Genomic DNA, 22,154 nt, shown 5'->3' on the forward strand with positions numbered 1-22,154 from the left:
TTAAGTAGGCATATCGTTCGCACACCTCAGCTATATGGTGAAAATTGGCCAAAAACGCACGATTTCTATGTGTGCACCATATTGAAAAGGGGGCTGAAATCACAGTCTATAATGTCATTTCCAATTACTGGCATATATTTTCTAAAAGTAGAGATATAGATAAAGAGAATGATATTGTGCTTGAGAGGAAATATATCAAATAAAATAAAAGTAATTTACATATGTAAACAATAATTTATGTTCTTGAAATTTTGCATATATCTTGTGCACTATTTTGAACAATATATTTTGAAAGTTTCATACAAAACAAGCATGGTTTGGCTGAAATATTCTCCCTTGACTTCATGCTATGTGTAGAATGTCTGAAAAATTGTGAAATAGGGCCATTTTGTAGTGACGTCATATATTACGTCATTTCGGAGGGAAGACCACGGATAGAACCCGGCAGCAATGCATTTTTGTAAACGTCAGGGTCCATGCCATCCAGCTATGGGGTCATTTGCTTGTCCGGCTTTCGGTTGAATAAACCTCCTGGGCTGCCGGACAAATATGTGATGTATTTAGTTAGAAATCATGTTTAAGACAATATTTTTACTCGTACATCATAGTTATATGCATTTTATGATTCGCACTCTTGTGAAAATTAGTTTCCCTGTTCGCATGTTACATAATTTAGTTAAGGATTGTAGAAGCTATTTTGAATATAAAAATACAGTATTTATCACCTATATGGCAGGAGAAATGCTATAATTTATTAAAAAATATGTTTTCAAATAACGTTTTACTCATACAACAGGATTATTTGGATGTCATAGTCAAGCAAATCCAAATTCTTACAAAATTATATGTCCCCATTCACATTGTAGATAATACTGTTAGGGCCTATAGGGGCCATTTTGAATTACATAATACAGCATTTATCTCATGCATGACAAAGGAAATGATGTCGTCCTATAAATCATGTTGTCAGACAATATTTTACTCGTAGATCACAATTACATGCATTTTATGTTTCTTACTCGTGTGAAAATTAGTTTCTCCATTCGCATTGTACATGATAAATATAGGGCCTATGGCGGCCATTTTGAATTTTAAAATACAGCATTTATCACATAAATGGCATGTTAACAATTTTTTTTTTAGTCAGTATTCCACTCGTTTATCTTAATAATATGCATTTTAGTGCTAACTCTTGTCATTTTTTTGGCCCCGGCCATTGCCATTGTACATAATGGAGACTTTTAGGAGCAGTGAACGTGAACGACGTAGCAGTCCACTGATCGTTCGAGTGAACGTCGTCGTCTGCCCTCGTTCACTACAGATAGGATGACTTTAGATTTCACTCGACTTGTACGTGTCCGTACGTCCACTTGAAACAGCGCGATAACCAGCGGGTCATGACACGCTGCCCGACCCGGAAGATCTGGCGCACCATCGCCTGGCGACCCGGTCGGTTGATGCGAAGGTGCAACTTGTGCACATGTGCCCTTTCACTTGCTTTGATTCCTTTTTACGCGAGTTAGGATATATTTCGATGTATATTTTGAAGATCAGAAAGCAATTTCAAATATGATAAACATAATGCATCGTACAACTAACATTAATTTTGTGAAAAGTCGCTGAAAACTGTGTTTTAAAAGGGAAAGGTTGATCTTCATGCTGGGCTTGAACGGTTAAAATGACGTCACTCACATGCACGTCGTCTATGATTTAGGAGAACAGCAAAATGGATGTGGCGAGGTTCTCGATTTTGAGAGTGGACGTGTGTGAGGACGTGAGGCATATGGTAGGCCAAAAAATGACGTCATCTCGTACCAGTTCACTACTAAGGAGCTCTCTATTTGCACGTCGACTAGTGGACTGCGACGAAAGTACGTCATAATAGTCTGCTTTGTGTTTACGGTATACAGAACCGCTGGAGTAAATCACCATGTGGCTTCAATCAATGGGCAAGGATTTGATTGCTCGTTTACTACGTTTCGAACGAGCGTGATCTGAGCGAAATCCACGTTCGTCATCATGAAGTTGACGTGTCAGGAATGGCTTGCACATGTTCAGTGTCTTCCAATCATGTGCTCGACTGACTTTGTATACCATCAACACAAAGCAGACTATTATGACGTACTTTCGTCGCAGTCCACTAGTCGACGTGCAAATAGAAAGCTCCTTATTATATGTGGACGTACATTTCTAAAAGTGCTCAATACTCTTTGGGCCAGTGGCGGCTACTTTGGACATCAAACTACAGCAATGTTCCCATATGACATAATAAATGATATATCTCGTTAGTATTGATTATTTGCATATATTACTTCGTTCATACATCGCGATTTTTTGCAGTTTAGTGCTCATTTTTGTGAAAATTAGTCTTCCCTATTCACATTGTACATAATAGAGTATACAATGGCCTATGGTGGCCATTTTGAATATCAGGAAAAACTATTTTCTCAAAAATTATTTTTTTCACTCCTGCCACACAATTTCATGCATTTCATAGCCAATGTGCGGACAATTTTATGATTTCCATGGGTAATTTGCATATTTTGGCGGCCATATTGGATTTTGCCAATTTGCGGAATATGCTCAAGGTTACACGAGTGGCATCATCCAGATTCGTAATCAGCACCCTCGAATTGACAAGAAACCATCAAAAAATATTGTATATATACAAAAACAAGGTTTGGTCAATGTTCTATGGCGCCAATCCTGGACTTGTAGAGCAGTTTTCTACGTTTGATTCTATTAACTATAATGTACAATCAATCTTAAAAATCAAGTGTATGATTAACTTTTGTGTTAGGGGACCCTAATATTAGCGTCCGTGAGGATTGCGAAAGGTGGCTATTTTATCGCAATATCGGGGAATACATTTGGAGGTATCTAAGCAAGTTAAGACATTAATACTGCCATGAAGCATATCAATGTTCTCATTAATATATCCTCTTTCGTGTAGAATGCTGATATTTTGCATTAATTTTTTTATATTACTGACAAAACAGAAAGATATCAATGCACATGCAAATTTTTGCCTAAAAACATTGAAATTTTGGCATAAATTCTTATATTTTTCAAAAAATATTAACCGGACTGTCCAGAAAACGATTGCAATCGATTTCTTCTATCTAAATCATTGTGAAATGCGTATTTATTCAATATTTTTACATTGTTTACTCAAAAATATGAAAATAATTTATTTTCATGAAAAATCCATGATGGCCGACAAAAATGGGGTTCTCTGGGCCTTCCGTACTGGATATGACCCGGCAGCAACACATTTCCTTGACCACTGATATCATGCCAACATGATGGGACCATCAAACCTTATGTACCCGATCAGCTGAATAAACTCCCTGAGCCCCCGGTCTACTTCCTTGGCTTTGTATATCAGAAAGGAAGACACGATAGCGAGTTTGGATAACTCTCTGCTGAAAATTTTTTGGCGAAATTTGCCTTTTTCAAAATGACAACAGTTCTTTTAACCTCGCAAAGTTGTCATTCGAAACAATGCCACGCGAACCAATTTTAACTGGAAGAAAAACAACTTTGACATTTTTTCTTTCGATGTCCGCGACCATTGGTGCGTATTTGTTACTTTTGTAGTTGTGTGCTTTGTCGATATTTGTTTCAAACGGAACAGACAATTCGAAAATTACCATTTGGTCCCGTTGCTTAGAGACAATACAAAGATCGGGAATATGGTCGGTTTGTGTGAACTCAACTTGAATAGTTGATCTGCCACGTGAACCATCGGGAGTGTCGGAGCTAAGATCACAATAAATTGTAGTATTGTCATTACCAAAATCCTCTCTCTATCCCGCTTGACACAATTGAGCGAATATAATTAAGTAAATTATTGTGACGCCAGGTGTATCTACCTTGGTCTAGTGAAACCTGACAATGGTTTAAGAGACGGGGAAGAGTTTCACGACTGTTTATACATTGAGAACGTGTTTTATTTGATCTTTTTCCCCATCGACTCAGGTTGACATTTGTATTGAGAGTGTAACAAGAGGCATGGAATAAGAATTTTGCAACCCGTTCTGGTAGATCGTAAACAAAATTCTTCCAGTTTGTTTCGTTTCCCTCCAAAAAAATGAGTTCGAGTAGTTTTCCTGAACTGCAAATAGTCGATTTAACAGTCCCATAGGCTCAATACACCAACCCAGAAATATTCTTTCCGATGAAGTTTTTTCTTGATTCGTGTTCCTAAGGGGTCTTAGAACACTTGGTGGCAAAAAGTTGCCGTTTAGGCAATTTTGCTAATTTTCATGAATCCAAAATGTGTACTGTGCCCCCCCCCCCCCTCTGAGGATCGCCGCCCCTGGTTTCAGATCTTGCAAGAGAGCATAACGAGCGATAAAGAAAAAGACCCTTTTTGCAAAAGAATCACACGTACACGCACACATTTTTGGGTGAGATAGAAGACGAAAGCGGGATTGGTGAGGCAATCCAAACATTTTAGGTTGATGGGAAAACGTGTTGAATCATCCCCCCTGATTTTAAGGGAGAGAATATTTCAGAATGTATTGATAATCTCTATCATACGTTTATTTATTCGTGTTCTGGTCAAACTATCTAATTAAAAATTTAAATTTCCTTGCTCGCCTCGCCCGCTCACAAAATACATATACCTTGATAAACGCTTACGAAGTACGAGGGTGTGTGTACCGGTAGATGTCTCAACAAGCAAAATATATGATATAGTTATATAACCAATCACAAAATTATATTTTTAATTCATAGGGGACAAATATTCGCTTCAGAAAAATGAAGAAAACATCAATATTTTACTTAAATACACATAATATTTAAATGTGTCCAGAAAATTGATAAACCCTAAATCTAAAATTGCTATCCTCATTTTGTGAATTGAAACTTGAGTTGGTCAGAACTCGACAATCTGACTTTAAACATCTATTGAAATTTTTAAAAATGATACAGAAAAAAAATCATTATTCAAGCTTTACAAGAAATGGTCCACCCCAATCAAAATTATTCAACTGTTTCTCGATTCAACACTGTCACTTTCTGTCTATTATCCCATTACTGAACTTACAGCAATTTTTCCAATCTTCTTGTTCTTGACATAACATCCCATTTTAAGATCAACTTCTGCCTTCTGGATAAAGACATTTTGTTCGATATGAGCAGGGGTGAATCCCAATTCCTCTTCATCCTCTCTCACCACCTGTTACCAAAGAAAACAAAACAGGATAATACCCTATTAAAAACAGTATTAGATAAAATATATTTATCACTGATATGACGTGAATTTCACTTGAACAGGTTTTGTGCATACAAACTCATGGCAATGATTTGTAACACATTAAAAGTAATTTGTAAATTTAGGAGTGAAAAGGTTCATTTTTACGTGTTCTGTATTTAAAAAAAGTCAAAGAAACATATGGTTAGGATATCAAATACTTCAATTAAGGCATAAATTATCCCTATAACAAGGTAATCCAAATATGATAATAAAGCTTATATTTCAATAACCTATGAACATGTAGCTGACAAAGGCGGAATGTTTAATAATCACCCCGGGACAATTTGTGCAAGAACTGACACCACAAACTGTCGCACCATTTCACTTGACACTTAACTTGCTTGTCTCTATGAACACGCACACAAAAAACAAAATAGGTCATGTAGAGTTCGTAAGAAACTGTGTATGTTTCTCTGGGTGTGTGTATGTGTGTTGGTTAACAACACTGAGTGAAACTGAAGGTGGTATCTCACGTTTGAGACGGATTTTGGATTACTTTTAAACGGTTTTGATACAACTTGTCGCAGAGACGTCTACTAAGGCCCCATGACGTTTCACAAGTCTCGGAAATCAGTTTTGTTCTCTATATTAGCACACCATAGGTAAATTGCCCGTTGGTATAAACCCTATTTGACTAATGGCCGTTAAGCCTCGTCCTACACAAAGTCATGGTCAAATTCCTTTTCGTCTACAACCAGTTTACCTTTGGGTCTATTTTTCATTTTGCCTATTTACCATTCCGTCTAATTTCCAATTGGTCTGTTTGTTTGTTTGTATTTATTTCCATATGAAAAATAAAATATATACATGCTCAATTTAACATTTCGTACAGATCATATGGAGGATGGCCCATTTCAGCGGTATTAATAAAATACCACTGTTCTTCCATGGGGTCCTTTACGTTTGGTCTAATGTGTAATTGGTCTAACACCACTTGGTCAATTCCTGTCAGTGACAGATTGGAAATATTTATTTGGGATTTAGACGAAAAGGCGATTAGACCATTTGGCTATTCGTGGATAAACATGTAACCCCCCCCAAAAAAAAAAAAATAATAATAATAATAATAATAATAAATAAATAATAATAATTAATTAATTAATTAATAGAATAAATAAATCAATAAATAATAATAATAATATACGCACATACACACACACGCACACCCGCACACATATATAAGAACTAAATACTCACCGCTAAGACAACGCACACAACCTTACCACAAACAGCGACACGTATCTCTGTCATCTTTTTATAATTTCTCGCTATTACTCACCATCTTATTATTTCCAATATTCTATTTTAACTTATTGTATTTACACTTGCGAATGAGTCCCATTTTTCAAATGTTTAATATACTATCTTAGGAATCCACACTCTACAAGCATACTTTTTAGTGGATCCCCTCATTTCCATATCAGATTCTGTTAAACCTATTTTACAAACGTTTTGGGACTTGTAATTTATTTGTAATCATTGTTATCATATTTCATTTGTATTTTTTTATATTTATAATGTATGTTTGATTTGTATTTTCTTATAATGTTGATAATGGAAATGGAAAATAAAACTTGAACGCACATACACTACATATCAAACTGGTGGTTGAAGACAACTTGTGCAATGGGCGACAATATGTGGTTCTAGATGACCTTTTTTCCGACACAAATTTGCACAATATGATAAAACAAATTGAGACCGGCACGTGCAGCACAAATTGTCGCACAACGTGTGCAGGGGTGACAATTTGTGATGCCACGTTTTGTACAAATTGTCGCGGGGTGACAATATGTGGTAGAGTGAAAATTTGTGATGCAACAGACGTACATTACGCACGCCACGCGTAATTTTTTTTTTTTTTGTCTTCAAGTACTCTTCGAACTAACTTATCTCACGAATAATTACTTCCTATTAGGTTTTTGTTATCAAACCGCCCACAAAGAACTGACGCTTGCACAGAAACCTATTTTTGCCAGATCTACCACGAAAACGACCAATGAAAATAACTTACTCCCATGATTAATATTATTAAGTAAATACAACTTAAAACGGTTTTGTGCAAAGGCAGGTCCAGGATTGTTCCCGAAGTGGGCAGTGGTGTACATAAACTTTAAACCGAGCCAAGAAAGAAAGAAAAAAATTAATGTTTCCGCCAAAGAGAGAAGCCCACCCCAAAATGATCCCTGCCCCCCCCCCCCCCCCCGCCCCCCTGGAACCATCCTGGCGTTATGGCATTTTTATCAGGAAATTAATCAAGAGTTTGGATTCCATTTTTTCTTCTAAAAATCTAGATTAAACAAATAGTAAAAAAATACCAATAAGATCAACCTATAATCTGATAACAGGCACCATGCATTAGTGTGATTTGCGGTAATCTTGCCATATGGTTACTAATAAACTAATTTAAGGGGACCCATTATCCATACATTTATGAAATAGTGGCACAAAAATATAGCAAGCAAATCCTCTAACTTGTTTTAGTGAATGTTATCTGGATTCCGTTTCAAATGCCTGAGCACTACACAAATTAGCAGGAATTCTAATGGAATGATGAACATATATATACGTATATTGTGCAGTACCAAGTGTCATTAGAAAAAAAATAGAATGCGTGCTCCCCTATCCGAGATATGTTAACGTTATTGCACTTAATTCAATCAATAAGTTGTGAACGAGTGATCACCCTGATATAATTATCGAATGATAAAAATGAATGTTCCACTAAATCAACGCAATATAGTTTGAATTAGAATATATTGTCTAAAACTAAAAATTAGAGGGCACGTGTGACAGAATTTGCCTTTCTTTTGCAATCTTTATGAAAAAAAATGCATAAAAAGAAATAAGTACACGAAGGCCTTCACCAGACCGAAACTGGTTTCTCATAGAGAATCGAAGACAGCGATCATCTAAACCGTCTAAGAAGAAGGTGAAAATGATGAACCTTTTTGTTCCCTTTCAAATCGTCATAAAGGTGTGCATGTAAGATGACGGGTGTCTTAGCTAGGGGCAGGTTCATCTGTTTAAACGGCCAACAGCACATCCTCTTTCCGCGGAAGAAGAAGCTCTTGACCAATATCTTAATCTTCGCCCACGAAAAATGATCCATCTTGAGTTCAAGTACGTCCTTCATGATGTTGCAGCTGGGTATTCCAGACCTTGACAGTACTTTCCGTTCTTTAACAACTGCGTCTGCATTGGAAAATAATTAAATGGTTAGAGGAACATGAAGAGCTTGATTCCAAAATGTGCTAAATCCAATTTTGACCAAAATTGATTTTCTGATAGAAATATATGTATCGTATGCAACATGCAACATATCACATTTGAAAAAAAATGGAAAGGTTAGTAAAAATTGATTGCAAGTTTGAGTTTTGTTCCAAAAGGAGCTATGTCCACTATACAGTTATTTAAAATTTGTTATTTTTCCTATTTTACATTAAATTATGAATTCAGTATTTTAGGTACATATTGTGGATTAAAGTTCACACCATCATTGCAAATTTTGATGAAGATAACAGAATATTATAATTTTCATGAATATTTTTTTGATTTAGATCCTTTTCAAATTAGATATCGAAAAGTCACCGTCCTTAGAAAAGATGAACAAATTTCATTTTTGTTTTATTTTTGTAATTTTCAGTGGATAAACATCAGAAAATATGTTAAATGTACTCTGCTTACCCATATATATGTGCTTCGTGTTTAATTTTCAAAATCAAACATGTTTAAATTGGCAAAAATTGACATTTTGCTAAGGTTTTGTTACAAAAGGAGCTAAATCCATGAAAAATAAAATTTAAAAAATTCTTTAAAAATTGATGACAGGTAGATTTTTGAAATCACGATTTAATTAATCAAAGATGATAGTACTATCATATATATATATATATAAAGAACAGCAGTGGCTAGAGGAAAGTGGTGAATAAAAAAAAGCCTTGATTTACAGAAAAACACCAAATGTGGCTCTAGCTCCTTTTGGAACAAAACTCTTCATACGATGAAAGGAAATAAGATTTGCGAAAGCGAATTACCGACAAGAAATCGCTTAAAGGGTAAGTTTATCCTGATAGTAAGTTGATTTTGATAAAAGTAGAACAAAAAATATGAAAAAAATGTTGATTGAGTGTGGGTTCGATGAAAATCCGTCAAAGAATAACATAAAACCTTTCCTTTTTGTGACGTCACAGACGAACAGGTCCTCCATATATGTCGTGTGATACAGATTCCCAAAAGCCATTTTCCAACAAAAATATATATTTTTTTTTTTTTGCGGTGGCTACTTTATCAGAAATCATTTCATACCTCCTCTGAATGAAAAATATATTTATTCGTCATATTTCTCTTCAAATATGTGTAGGCCTATTCATTCTCATTGAATTCATGAGCTATGGGATTTATATTACTAGTACATGATAATTGGGTGAACTGCATGCACATGACGTCATAAAGTTAACGTCCTAAAGATTAATAATTCTATTATTTTGTCATACATGTGTGAATAATGTATTTCCTCTATAATGAAGTAAGGTGCAGCAATGAATATCTAATGCACTAAATCAGTTTACAATCCAAATTGTTAATTTCTTGGTAGAGCAAATTTGAATAAACCTAATTTCATATGATGAAATACAAAAGAAAAATGAATACGTTTGCTACATCGTGAGACAACTGGTTACTTCTTCTACTCAATTCTATTATTCTTTGATGGATTTTTATTAAACCTTTATCAATATTAATCTGTATTTTCGATTTTATTAAGACTACCTTGTAAGGGTGAACTTTCTGTTTAAGTTAAAAGGGATGCTCCGGGCTGCGGGGCTGAAAATGATATGATTTTAGCAGATAAAGAAAAATCATACAAACAGAGCACTGAAAATTTGATCAAAATCGGAGAAAAAAAGTTATGGCATTTTAAAGATTTGCATTATTCCGGTAAAACAGTTCTAGACATGTCTTCATGAATATTTAATGAGCAAATTGATAATGTCTTATCCCCACTTTTTCTTTTGTATTTCATCATATGAAATTAGGTTTATTCAAATTTGTTCTACCAAGAAATTAACAATTTGGATTGAAAACTGATTTAGTGCATTAGATATTCATTGCTGCAACTTACTTCATTATAGAGGAGATACATTATTCACACATGTATGACAAAAATGAAACAATTATAATTTCATGTAATAAATACTAAGAAAATGGAAAGTGGGGATGTGACATCATCAGCTTTCCGAATGAATATTCATGATGACGTGCAAATAAGCGTTTTCACCAATTAATGCTAGACTTTAAAACTCAATAACTTTGTTATTTGTGATCTGATTTTGATGCATTTTGCTTCTTTTTTTTCAGCATTTTGCTCTGTGAATTGTAGTCTATTTATGTAGGTATAAATATTTTCAGCCCGGAGTACCCCTTCAAGAAATTAAATTTACGTGTCACTCAATATGGTCACCGTCGATACTGATATTTTTTCTGTTTTTCGCATGAAGTATTGTAACGTTTTATTTAATTGTATACGGAAGCTTGAAACTGCCACAAAGATATTTGGGTAATCATCTTATCATGTCTACACCATCCCATGACACGATCTTGGATCTCGTCATGTCAACATCCAGCGGGAGAAATGATCGTATGCCATGATCTCGTATCCACTCGTGTCTATATCCTGTAGAAGATATGGTCACATGCCATGATCTTGCAACTCGTCATGTCTACATACTGGGGAGAAGAGATGATCAGATAAGAAAATATTATATCCATTAACTTGGCATGTTATTATTCCAACGAAAATTTGAAGACGATATCTAAGATGATGGCATCTGATCATCTCTTTTAAAAGATGTGGACATGTCACTTGCACCAGGAGGTATCTCAAGACCCGAAATCTTGTCATCTGATCATTCGTTTTCAGGGATGTACACATGACAAGATATAAGATCATAGCGTTTTAACATCTCTCATAAAGGATGTCGACATGACGAGATCTAAGATCACGTTTTGTCCCTTTTACAGGATGCAGATCAGACGAGATCTCGTCATCTGACACTTTTTCCGAAGGATGTAGGTAATTATCTGAACATCTAGATGACACCTTTAACCCTCCATAATACACATGTAAAATAATACGTTAAGCCGTGCACGTTAAAGTTCTTACGCGGTGAGTATTCCCCCTCTCCTGAGTACAACACTGCCTTTAAACCAGAGTACCGTGTTGCAACAGCACAATGAGGTATTGTGTAAGTCACCGGTAACCTAAGGACTAAGTCATCAGGAGCTAGACACTGTACACCAAAGCAGACTGACATCTCGTATTTGGTGTTACCAAGATTAGGAGTATCGGTCAGGACATGAAGAGAGATTTCTTGTGGCTCTTTGCTGTCGATTGCACCAGGAGGTATCTTAAGTTCAATCCCAAATGACTCTAGTTGCAGTTTGCCACCATCAGCTCCAACTCTCTTGCAGCACTCCTTCTTGATGGTTTCGACATTCCCTTCATCAGGTACTGAAAATTATTAGATATGATTATATTGCACTTCTTTATTGCACTAAATCATTGTCGCTTAACACTGCTTGATTGATTGCTTTGATTGAGGGACATTCAGAAATACCCATTGGAAATGATAAGAGGAATATAGTATTTGAACAAGAATATTTCCAACTTTGGCAATTTTTTCAAACATTTTTTCCCAATTGGTGCAATTAAAAAAAAATCAAAGTATGAAAAACGCTCTATTGGAGTAACATGCTTACATTACACTGAAAACCCCACAATTACCTACTATCTTCCCCCTAATCTTTCGTGCTGTAAACATTACAAAATTACGTTCGTCCGGAAATAACATGCAAACTAGTAAGCATGTTTCAATACCAAACAAATCCTTGTAGTGTACCACAAGAAAGATTTTTCCTAATTACTACTCGTACAGAACCTGATTCATGGGGCAGGCTTCCTTGGTTGACGTCAAATTCCTCTTCTTTTTCTTGCCATGATGTTTCTTCTTCTCTGCCTTCAGGGTTCTGTGAGCCTGTATATTCATGAAATTCAACCTTTTCCTCAGCAAGTTCATCTGTATATAAAAAAAACGGTGAGTAATAAAAGGAACAGTTCTTTCCTTACAACTAGTTACATATTATTTATAAATTTCGTTTATTTCCGATATTCGTTAAGTACAGGCGATATTCATAAATCATTAAATCTATATGTCTTTTAACAATGAATCGTCTATTCACGCATGGGAAGATATAAACGAAACATCGGAATCATGGTACTAATGAGGAAACATCAGAAAGTGTACGGGAGATAGTTTAGCCTATCTCATTAAATATGCGTAATTTGCATGAGTAAATTTTTCCCAAAATGTCCATGTCTGCAGAAGTAAATAACCCCATTATGTCTATTGTGAGATTTAACTTTTAGCGCCGTGGCCAAGTGGATTAGTCTCCGGACTTTGAAACAGAAGGTCGTGGGTTCAAATCCCAGCCATGGCGTAGTTTCCTTCAGCAAGGAAAGTTCATCCACAGTGTGCTGCACTCGACCCAGGTGAGCTAAAGGGGTACCGGCAGGAACTAATTCCTCAAAGAGCTGTGTGCACCTGAATAGGTAGCCTAGCTTAGCCGGGGTAATGATAATAGCAGGGCCCGCCTGGGGAACAGGTTTCGGAGCTGAAGTGGCTACCCTGGGTAAATACACCTTTATTACTATTATTATGATTACTAACTTTTTTATTTCCATAATATAAAGCCTTGTAAACATAATTATTTTCCATAAAGGTAAGTTTGAATAAGTCACAATTATGTGGTAATCATATTGAAGAACAATCTCTATCAACTCACCTATTGGAGAGGTTTTGAGTAATTGAGAGGAGGCCTTATCCAACTTGAAAGGTATCCCTGCACCCTCCTGGGATTCTTCAGATGATTCCTGACTCGTCTGATTTTCTGTCACTTTGACATTAGGATACAACTCCGACAGCTTGTTCCTGTCAGATTCGGAAAGTGGGTTTTCTGAACCAACGAACCTGATTTCCCGCAGTGTACCAAGTTCCTTCGGACTTTGCGGGGACTTACTTTCAGACTGACCGAAATCAATCTTGCAACTGCAAAAGGTAAGGACGGTAACCTCTTTAAGGTCACTAGTTGTAAGATCAATTAAGTCAATTATGGGTACAGCCGCTAATGCACCTTTAATTTGCAACGAACAATCTGAAGATGTTCTGGACCATTCAACACTCTTCATTACTACATCTCCTAGCTGTACACGTTCTACTTCGACAAACCTCAAACTACGATACATCCTACGACTTACGTGTAGTAATTCTTTTGTGAATTGAAGTGCATAGTGCTCGTCAGACCAACGAGATTCAAGATGGATATCAGTCAGATTTGGTAATGTACATTGTTTAAAGTCTTTGCTTGGCTTGTCCCATTGGAGAGTTTTAGAGCTTTTGATGAAGAGTGATTCTATGTTTTGACAGGCAGAAGAAAAGGAGAGGAAGATGGTCTCCAGAGTGACGAAGTCTATTGAGTGTCCGTTCCACAAGTGTAATTTTACCTGTCTCCAGGAAGACAGTGGGGGGTCGGAATGGTATTTTCGAGTGTGTGTAAAATCTCTACCGTCACAAGATAACTCAAGACTCTTTGCATTTGGAAAACAATCACTGAGAGTCGATAGGATTGGTGCATTCGAATATGTGGACATGCTGCCGCTAATGCAAACTGTGAGGACTGATCTCATTGGAATGAAAGGTCGCGTGTCATGTGCAGGAATATGCAGATCTAATATTAGACAGTCGATGGTAATATGTTGCACTGCTTGGCACAATGGAACCAGTGCAGAGATAACTTCTTTGAATTCAAGTGGTAATCTGTGTTCAAATTCTAAACAAGTTTCACCGCCACCGATAGTCCAAGACACAGACACAGGTACTTCCTTTCCATATCTTATAACAGAGATCTCGGCTGAAAAGAAATTCACAACATAGTATTTATCAGGAACACTCATTTGAGATAGGGTTTAATGAAGAAGTTTTAGTCCGGGTTATAATTGAGCAAGGTGCCACACGGAAAAGGAGAAATTTTCATATAATGCTTCTAGACCAGTTTTTTACGCTGAATATGAATATATGAGGTAACCAGGCTGTATCCTGAAAATTAACCCATGAGGGCGCTTTTTCAAAATGGCCGCCAAATTTTCAGAACATTTGAATTTTCGTACATAGATTTTGACGTAAACATTTCATTGCCATAAAATTAGTGTCATATGAAAGACATATAAATTTCCTACAATTTGGTACTATTTATAGGGGATAAGTAGGTCATTTGGCTGAGATTTTAAGTAGAAAACTTCATTTTTTGTCATTTTTTTCCAAAAATTGAAAATTTTTCAAATACATGATTTTACATAATTCTAAGAAAAATGAATCAATTACCTTGAAATGTTCCAGAAAACTTTATTGATATACTATTATCATGTGGATGAAATTCCAACTCTGTATCATTCTTCTTAGCAAATTTATAAGGTATCAAACTTGAATACTCCAATTTCAGAAATGTCGCTTTTTGTATGCATTTCCATAGACTAATACGTATAACATGTATAATATGTACAGTATATTGTATAGTTACAAATTAAAGGCAATTATCTCTGCTCGTTAATCACTTGGATAGTTAAGAGTAGGCTTTTCTCTATCAGCTACATAAAACAAAATGTTGGCACATCAAGGCCTAACACTCTCATGGGATGGGGGTGTCGAAGCCCCCCCCCCCCCCCCCCTTGGCTATATCATGTTGTTGTATATTGCCTATTTGTTGGAAAAAATCACTGTTTTTTGGAGCACCCATTGAAGCAAAAACTGGCATTTTTATTATACAGTACAACCACTTTGATTGCTTTGAAATCACTTGGAGAGGAAAGAGTAGGCTTTGTTCTACCAGCTACATCCAAATAAGTGGCACATCGAACCTACCCCTCTCGGGGGGGGGGGGGCTTTTGCTTAATATTGCATATTTATTTGAAAATTTACAATTTTTGACCCAACATTGAGGCTAAAGAGCGTTTGTGCTTTGTTGTACACCCCATTTTGTTGATTTGAAACCATTTAGAAAAGATTAGAGTTTGTTCTACAAGCTACATATAAATAAGCACTGGCACATCGAACCCTAGCCCTCTCAGGGGCTAAGTCACCCCCCCCCCCCTCTATATCATGTATATTGTCGATTTATAGGATATTTCACCATTTTGGATCACCCATTGAAGCAAAAGCGCGTTCCTACTATATAGTACAGCGAATTTAATTTTCTTGCAATGACTTGGAGAAGAAAGAGTGTAGGCTTTGCTCTATCAGCTACATAAAAGAAGTGTTGGCAAATCGAAGCCTATCTCCTTTATGTGGCTGTAGAAGTTACCCCACTAATTTTCGGTATTTGGCTATTTGTTGAAAAGTCACCATTTTGGAGCCCCCATTGAAGCAAAAAGGTGTCTCTGATATTATAGTTCTGCCACTTTTATTGCCTTAAAACCACTGAGAGAGGAAAGAATAGGCTTTGCTCTATCAGCTACATAATTTTGTGCTGGCAAATAAAAGCCTACCCCTTCTGGGGGCTGTCGAAATCAGCCCCCTCACCCCTTTGCGTTATTGCCTTTTTATCGGAAATTCATAGTTTTTGAGCCCCCATTGAGGTAAAAAGGCATCTCTGATATATAGTTCTGCTACTTTTACTGCCTTGAAACCAATTAAGGAGGAAAGAATATGCTTTGCTCTATAAAGAAGTGCTTGCACATTGAAGCTTACCCATCTGGGCGGCTGTCAAATCACCCCACCCCTCTTGCATTATTGCCTAATTATTTGAAAATTCACAATTTTTGAGCCCCCATTTAGGCGATATGCACTTCTGCTGTATAAAACACCCAATTTCTCTTTTTGAAACCACTTGGAGAGGAAAGAGTAGGTTCCCCTCTTTCAGCTATATATAACGAATTGCTGCCATAACGAAGCCTAACCCACTTCAGGGGACTATAGATGTTACCCCACCTTTTTTTACGATTTTTGCCAATTCATTGGAAAACTCGCCATTTTGGAGCCCCCATTGAGGCAAAAAACGTGTTTCTGGTATATAGTAGAGCCACTTCTTCATATGTAGCTGTTAGAGGTACTCCAAGTAGTTTCAAGGCGGTAATAATGGCAGAACTATATATCAGAACCGCCTTTTTGACTAAATGGGTTCTCCAAAATTGTCAATTTTCCAATAAATAAGCAATAATGAAAAAGGGGTGGGGTGAATTCAACAGCCTCCCGGAAGGGGTAGGCCTTTTTTGTGAGCATGTCTTTATAATATGTAGCTGTTAAAGCAAAGCCTATTCTTTTTCTCTCCAAGTTTTTTCAAGGGTGAAAAACGGCAGAAACATAATCAGAAATGACTTTCTGCCTCAATGGGGGCTCCAAAGTGGTGATTTTTTTCAATAAATAGGCAATAATGCAAAAGGGATGGGTAATTTTGACAGCCTCCTGGAGGGGGTAGGCTTTTATTTGCCTGCACTTCTTTATATGTGGCTGATAAAACAAAACCCATTCTTTCCTCCCTAAGTGGTTTCAAGGCATTAAAAGTGTCAGAACTATATATCAGGAACGCCTTTTGCCTAAATGGGGGCTCCAAAATGGTGAATTTTCCAATATATAGGCAATAAAATGCAAAAGGGATGGGGTGATTTCAACAGCTTCCCGGAGGGGGTAGGCTTTTCTTTGCCAGCACTTGTTTATATGTGGCTGATAAAACAAAACCCATTCTTTCCTCCCTAAGTGGTTTCAAGGCAGTAAAAGTAGCAGAACTATATATCAGAAACGCCTTTTTGCGTAAATGGGGGCTTCAAAATGGTGATTTTTTCAATAAATATGCTATAATGCAAAAGGGATGGGGTGATTTCAACAGCTTCCCGGAGGGGGTAGGCTTTTCTTTGCCCGCACTTGTTTATATGTAGCTGATAGAGCAAAGCCTACTCTTTCCTCTCCAAATCATTGCAAGGAAATAAAATTGGCTGTACTATAAGTAGAAACGCACTTTTGCCTCAATGGGCGATTCAAAATGGTGTAATTTCCAATAAATAGGCAATATACATGATAAAGAGGGGGAGGGGTTGACTTAGACAGCCCCTGAGAGGGATAGGTTTCGATGTGCCAGCGCTTCTTAATAATATGTAGCTGATAGAGCAAAGTCTAAGCTTTACTCTCCAAGTAATTGCAAGAAAATAAAATTGGCTGTATGATATAGAAACGCCCTTATGCCTCAATGGGTGATCCAAAATGGCGACATTTTCAATAAATAGGCAACATACATGAAATAGAGGAGGGGGTGACTTAGACAGCCCCTGAGAGGGCTAGGGTTCGACGTGCTAGCGCTTATTTATGCAGCTGGTAGAACAACCTTTACTCTCTCAAGTCAATAAAATACTATAAAGCACAAACGCTTTTTTGACTCAATGTTGAATCCAAAATGGTGAATTTTCAAATAAATTGGCAATAAGCAAAAGGGGGAGGGGTGACTTCCCCAGCGCCCCCCCCCCCCCGATAGGGGTTGGCTTCGATGTACGTGCCACTTCTTTTGATGTAGCTGGTAAAACAAAGCTTACTCTTTTTCCTCTCCAAGTGGTTTCAAAGTAATTAAAGTGGCTGTACTGTATAGCAGAAATGCCTTTTGCCTCAATGGGTGCTCCAAAAAACAGTGATTTTTTCCAACAAATAGGCAATATACAACAACATGATATAGCCAGGGGGGGGGGGGGGGCTTCGACACCCCCACCCCATGAGAGTGTTAGGCCTTGATGTGCCAACATTTTGTTTTATGTAGCTGATAGAGAAAAGCCTACTCTTAACTATCCAAGTGATTAACGAGCAGAGATAATTGCATTTATTTTGTAACTATACATTATACATATTATACATGTTATACGTATTAGTCTATGGAAATGCATACAAAAAGCGACATTTCTGAAATTGAAGTATTCAAGTTTGATACCTTATAAATTTGCTAAGATGAATGATACAGAGTTGGAATTTCATCCCCATGATAATAGTATATTAATAAAGTTTTCTGGAACATTTCAAGGTAATTGATTCATTTTTCTTAGAATTATGTAAAATCATGTATTTGAAAAAATTTCAATTTTTGGAAAAAAATGACAAAAAATGAAGTTTTCTACTTAAAATCTCAGCCAAATGACCTACTTATCCCCTATAAATGGTACCAAATTGTAGGAAATTTATTTGTCTTTCATATGACACTAATTTTATGGCAATGGAATGATGTCAAAATCTATGTACGAAAATTCAAATGTTCTGAAATTTTGGCGGCCATTTTGAAAAAAGCGCCCTCACGGGTTAATTTTCAGGATACAGCCTGGTTACCTCATATATTCATATTCAGCGTAAAAAACTGGTCTAGAAGCACTATGTGAAAATTTCTCCTTTTCCGTGTGGCACCTTGCTCAATTATAACCCGGACTATTTATGGTACCCACAGACAGGTAGACAGGGTACTATATAGAATACATTGAAACGTGTTACTAAGTTAATATGTAACAACCCTGCGACACAATTAGATTTAATTTTCATTCCAGCCGTGTGTTTAATTAAGCCGTTCGTAAATTATATAACTCTTTACACATGACTGGACCATGTTCTTGTGGGGCTAAATCATATACAAAGGGATACATCATTAATCAAACGACCCCAAATTCATTTCTCTTGAAATAATCTCTTATTCTATCTTTGCTATATTTTAGACCGGCATGGTCAAAATACACAGTCACTCTAGAATGTTCCACTAAAATAGTGGAATTGTACATTCATTTGCATTTTCCTTAGGGTTTCAGTTCAATACACGGCTAAAATAATAATTCATGGGAGAATTTTCATTTTAGGCTTTCATTAGGCTTATGTATATTTTAACCACATAACCTTCTGTGATGATCATACATACATTTAAGAAAAGAAAATGCATTAATAGGACAACTCTTTTTTATAATCTTGTTCCCCTCCACATGGATTTTATTGGCAATAAAAAATCAATAGATACAGAGTACAACCGTGCATGTTGCAACAGCGCAATGAGGTATTGTGTAAGTCACCGGTGTCCTCACGACTAAGTCACCATGAGCTAAGCACTGTACACCAAAGCAGACTGACATGATGTCACTAAGATAAGGAGTATCCGTCAGGACACGAAGGGTACAGAGAACAACTCTTGATTTACACAATGAAGTTAGACGTACAGTACATCAGTGGTACATGGTTGGGCAGTATAACATGTTGCATGATTTTCTCTTACTTTGAATCCAGTCTAATATTAATCCACTTACCAGTATTTTTTTCAAGCTTTAGTCCGGAAAATCGAAACTGATACCAGAAATCGCTATCAGTTAAATGCAGTCTCCGTGTGCCGAGAAGGACGCTGTTTAACTCTCTTGGCTGTATATAGTGTATATAGAAATTAATTCAAATCACTAGAAAAAGAAACTCTTACTATCGAAACTATTACTGGCACAAACATATGGCCCAAAAGGAATCCCCAAAAAAGGAAAAAAAATACACTCTCTATGTTTCTAATACCAGCGATATCAAGTAGATATACAAAGCTAGCAGCAACAGACAACAAGCCCATCTACCGCGTTATTTGACTTAGATTTCTTTAACCTGATAATAGCTTTAGATTTTACATCGGTAACCACCTAATTTTTAAAACTTTTCTACCATTGGACTTTGCCTGACATATTGTTATGATCATTATGCTGCACTTTAAATTCTGAGCGCTAAGCACATAGGGTGAAGGTATCATTCTTTTCGGTTTCATTCAGTTGAAGATTAAGCCACTTGATTAACCCACTCGTGTTCTTGCGTCGTCGGTAAGGTGAGCACTCTAGCATTGTGCCCTCATGCCCATAGTGACCGGGTCAAGCCAAGCACTACTTTCTATTTCCCCATTGACTCGTTAGTTAAAAATGAAATGTGAAAAATCACCAAAAATAACCGTTTAATATGACACCATCAAACCTTTATCATTTTGTAGCTCACCAACCGGGCTCACCTAATATCCTTCAAATGCTAAGAATATTACATGGTGTGTTTATGCATATTTTCGCGCTTCGTGGGCTGAAACCCGGACTACATGCAAAGTTGGTTGCAGTCACAGTGTTCATTGGGTTTCTTGGGCCACTAATAAAGTTCGCATAAAATCTACCAGGGACAAATTACTGGTCTGAACTGATCCAGTATTGATGGTATTTTTTATGCACGTATAAAAAAAATGTTCAGATATGCATCGTTGATTTTATATAAATATTGTTCTAACCATTACGACAACTTTGGTACAGGTCTAGGAGAAACATCCATATTGTAATGATTGGTTCATGTGAATGAAACTACATGTATAATATATTTAGGAACTAATACTTAAACTTCTTTTGAGAAAATGAATTAAGATTTTATTTTTTATAAAGCAGATATTTTGTACTCCGAATGTGTTAATGCGTTTTCATGGTTTGAATAAAATGAAATGTAATCAAGTATCACTAATATCAAACGTACAAACTTGAATTTTATCGGTGACTCGCCTCGCAGCTTTACTTCTGTCTGCTCTTTGACCTGAAAATTAAATAATAAATACATGTTATTGAAAAAATCTTAACAATATAGACTACAGATAAAATTCTGGCCAAACAACATTTGGTCATAATTCAGTTTTCGTATCAGACTAAATCATAAAGATACCGGCAGTGTTTTTTTCCTCCCACTTACAATAAGGACAACTCGGTTTTGGGGCTCGAATTAGGCTAAAAATCTTGAACTTTTGAAAAATCGTTCAAGGCGAGACTCGAACTTTTTTTTTTAACCATGCATAAGTATTTACCGATGCATGGCTGCATGCGTCGGTAATTACTTGTGCATGGTCACGATTCTGTCAGGATAAATTTACGTTCTTTATTGTTCCTGTATTTTTATTTATATGTTATAACTATTTATCTAGTGTGTGTATTTGGGCTTCCCGTCGATGGTAAGATAAGATAAGATTTTATTACGCTCTTTCAAACCCCGATGGTGAGTATGAAAGCCTCAACATGAACATATTTACAAGAATGAATATGCGTATAAAAATGACCACATTTACAATGATGAATACAAATTTTGTATAGTAAAAGCAAATTTATTGTCCTCGGGGTGATTTTCCGGGGGTACTTGTCCGGGGGTGATTGTCCAGGGGGTAATTGCCCTGATACGCTGAGAGACTGCATCTATTTCTGAAAGACTACATTTATTTCTGAGATACTACATTTATTTCTGAGAGTTTCTCAATTTTGGTTGTTAATTTGGCCCTTTTGGCTGCAGCCAAAAGGGCCAAAATTAACAATCTCAAAAATAAAGAAACTCTCAGAAAAAAAAAAAAAATTGTGATAACATATTCATTTATATATTTATTTATTTTCAAGAATTGTTTTATTTCCGCGTGTGGTTTTCTGTGGTTGTCTTTATTTCTTGGGTTGCTTTTATTTCTGTAGTTATCTTTGTTTCTAGAGTTTTCTTATTTTTTTTAATTGTTTTATTTGTTAACGATTTCTGAACGACGACATTCATTTGTAAAATATACTGCTATTTCAATTACCATTATTTTTTCTGAATGAGTCTTATATTTCTAAAATTCTTTTATCTATGATTGACAGGATGTATTTCTAAGTTGTCTTTTATTTCTCAATTATATCAATTTCTGGATGAATACTTTTATTTCTGACTTATGTACTATTCGTCCAAAGTAATGTATTCATTTCTGAATGTTTTATTTCTGAGATACTACTGTTATTTCTGAGGAAGTTAATTTATTTCTTAGAAACGGCGAT

At 36.2% G+C, this 22,154-nt stretch overlaps 1 protein-coding gene across 1 annotated transcript; it reads right to left on the reverse strand.

The window, feature by feature from the left end:
• Positions 1–3,714: 3,714 nt before the first annotated feature.
• Positions 3,715–13,568, reverse strand: LOC129266957 (uncharacterized). The gene is made up of 6 exons (XM_064104274.1): positions 13,109–13,568; positions 12,205–12,342; positions 11,430–11,777; positions 8,214–8,461; positions 5,057–5,188; positions 3,715–3,762 (listed from the first exon to the last, which is right to left on the reverse strand). Exons 1-6 carry the CDS (start codon positions 13,566–13,568, stop codon positions 3,715–3,717), a joined length of 1,374 nt encoding a protein of 457 aa, XP_063960344.1.
• Positions 13,569–22,154: the final 8,586 nt, after the last annotated feature.

This window comes from Lytechinus pictus, chromosome 8 (genome assembly GCF_037042905.1).
Source record: "Lytechinus pictus isolate F3 Inbred chromosome 8, Lp3.0, whole genome shotgun sequence".
Lineage (NCBI taxonomy): Eukaryota > Metazoa > Echinodermata > Echinoidea > Temnopleuroida > Toxopneustidae > Lytechinus > Lytechinus pictus.

Excerpts from the sequence above, each read along its gene's own strand:
- LOC129266957 (XM_064104274.1), bottom strand. The coding sequence starts at position 13,568 with ATGTATCGTAGTTTGAGGTTTGTCGAAGTAGAACGTGTACAGCTAGGA. Across the intron at positions 12,343-13,108 it reads ACTCAAAACCTCTCCAATAG|ATGAACTTGCTGAGGAAAAG; the intron begins GTGAGTTGATAG and ends TTTTATATACAG. Across the intron at positions 5,189-8,213 it reads ATTTGAAAGGGAACAAAAAG|GTGGTGAGAGAGGATGAAGA; the intron begins GTTCATCATTTT and ends CTTTGGTAACAG.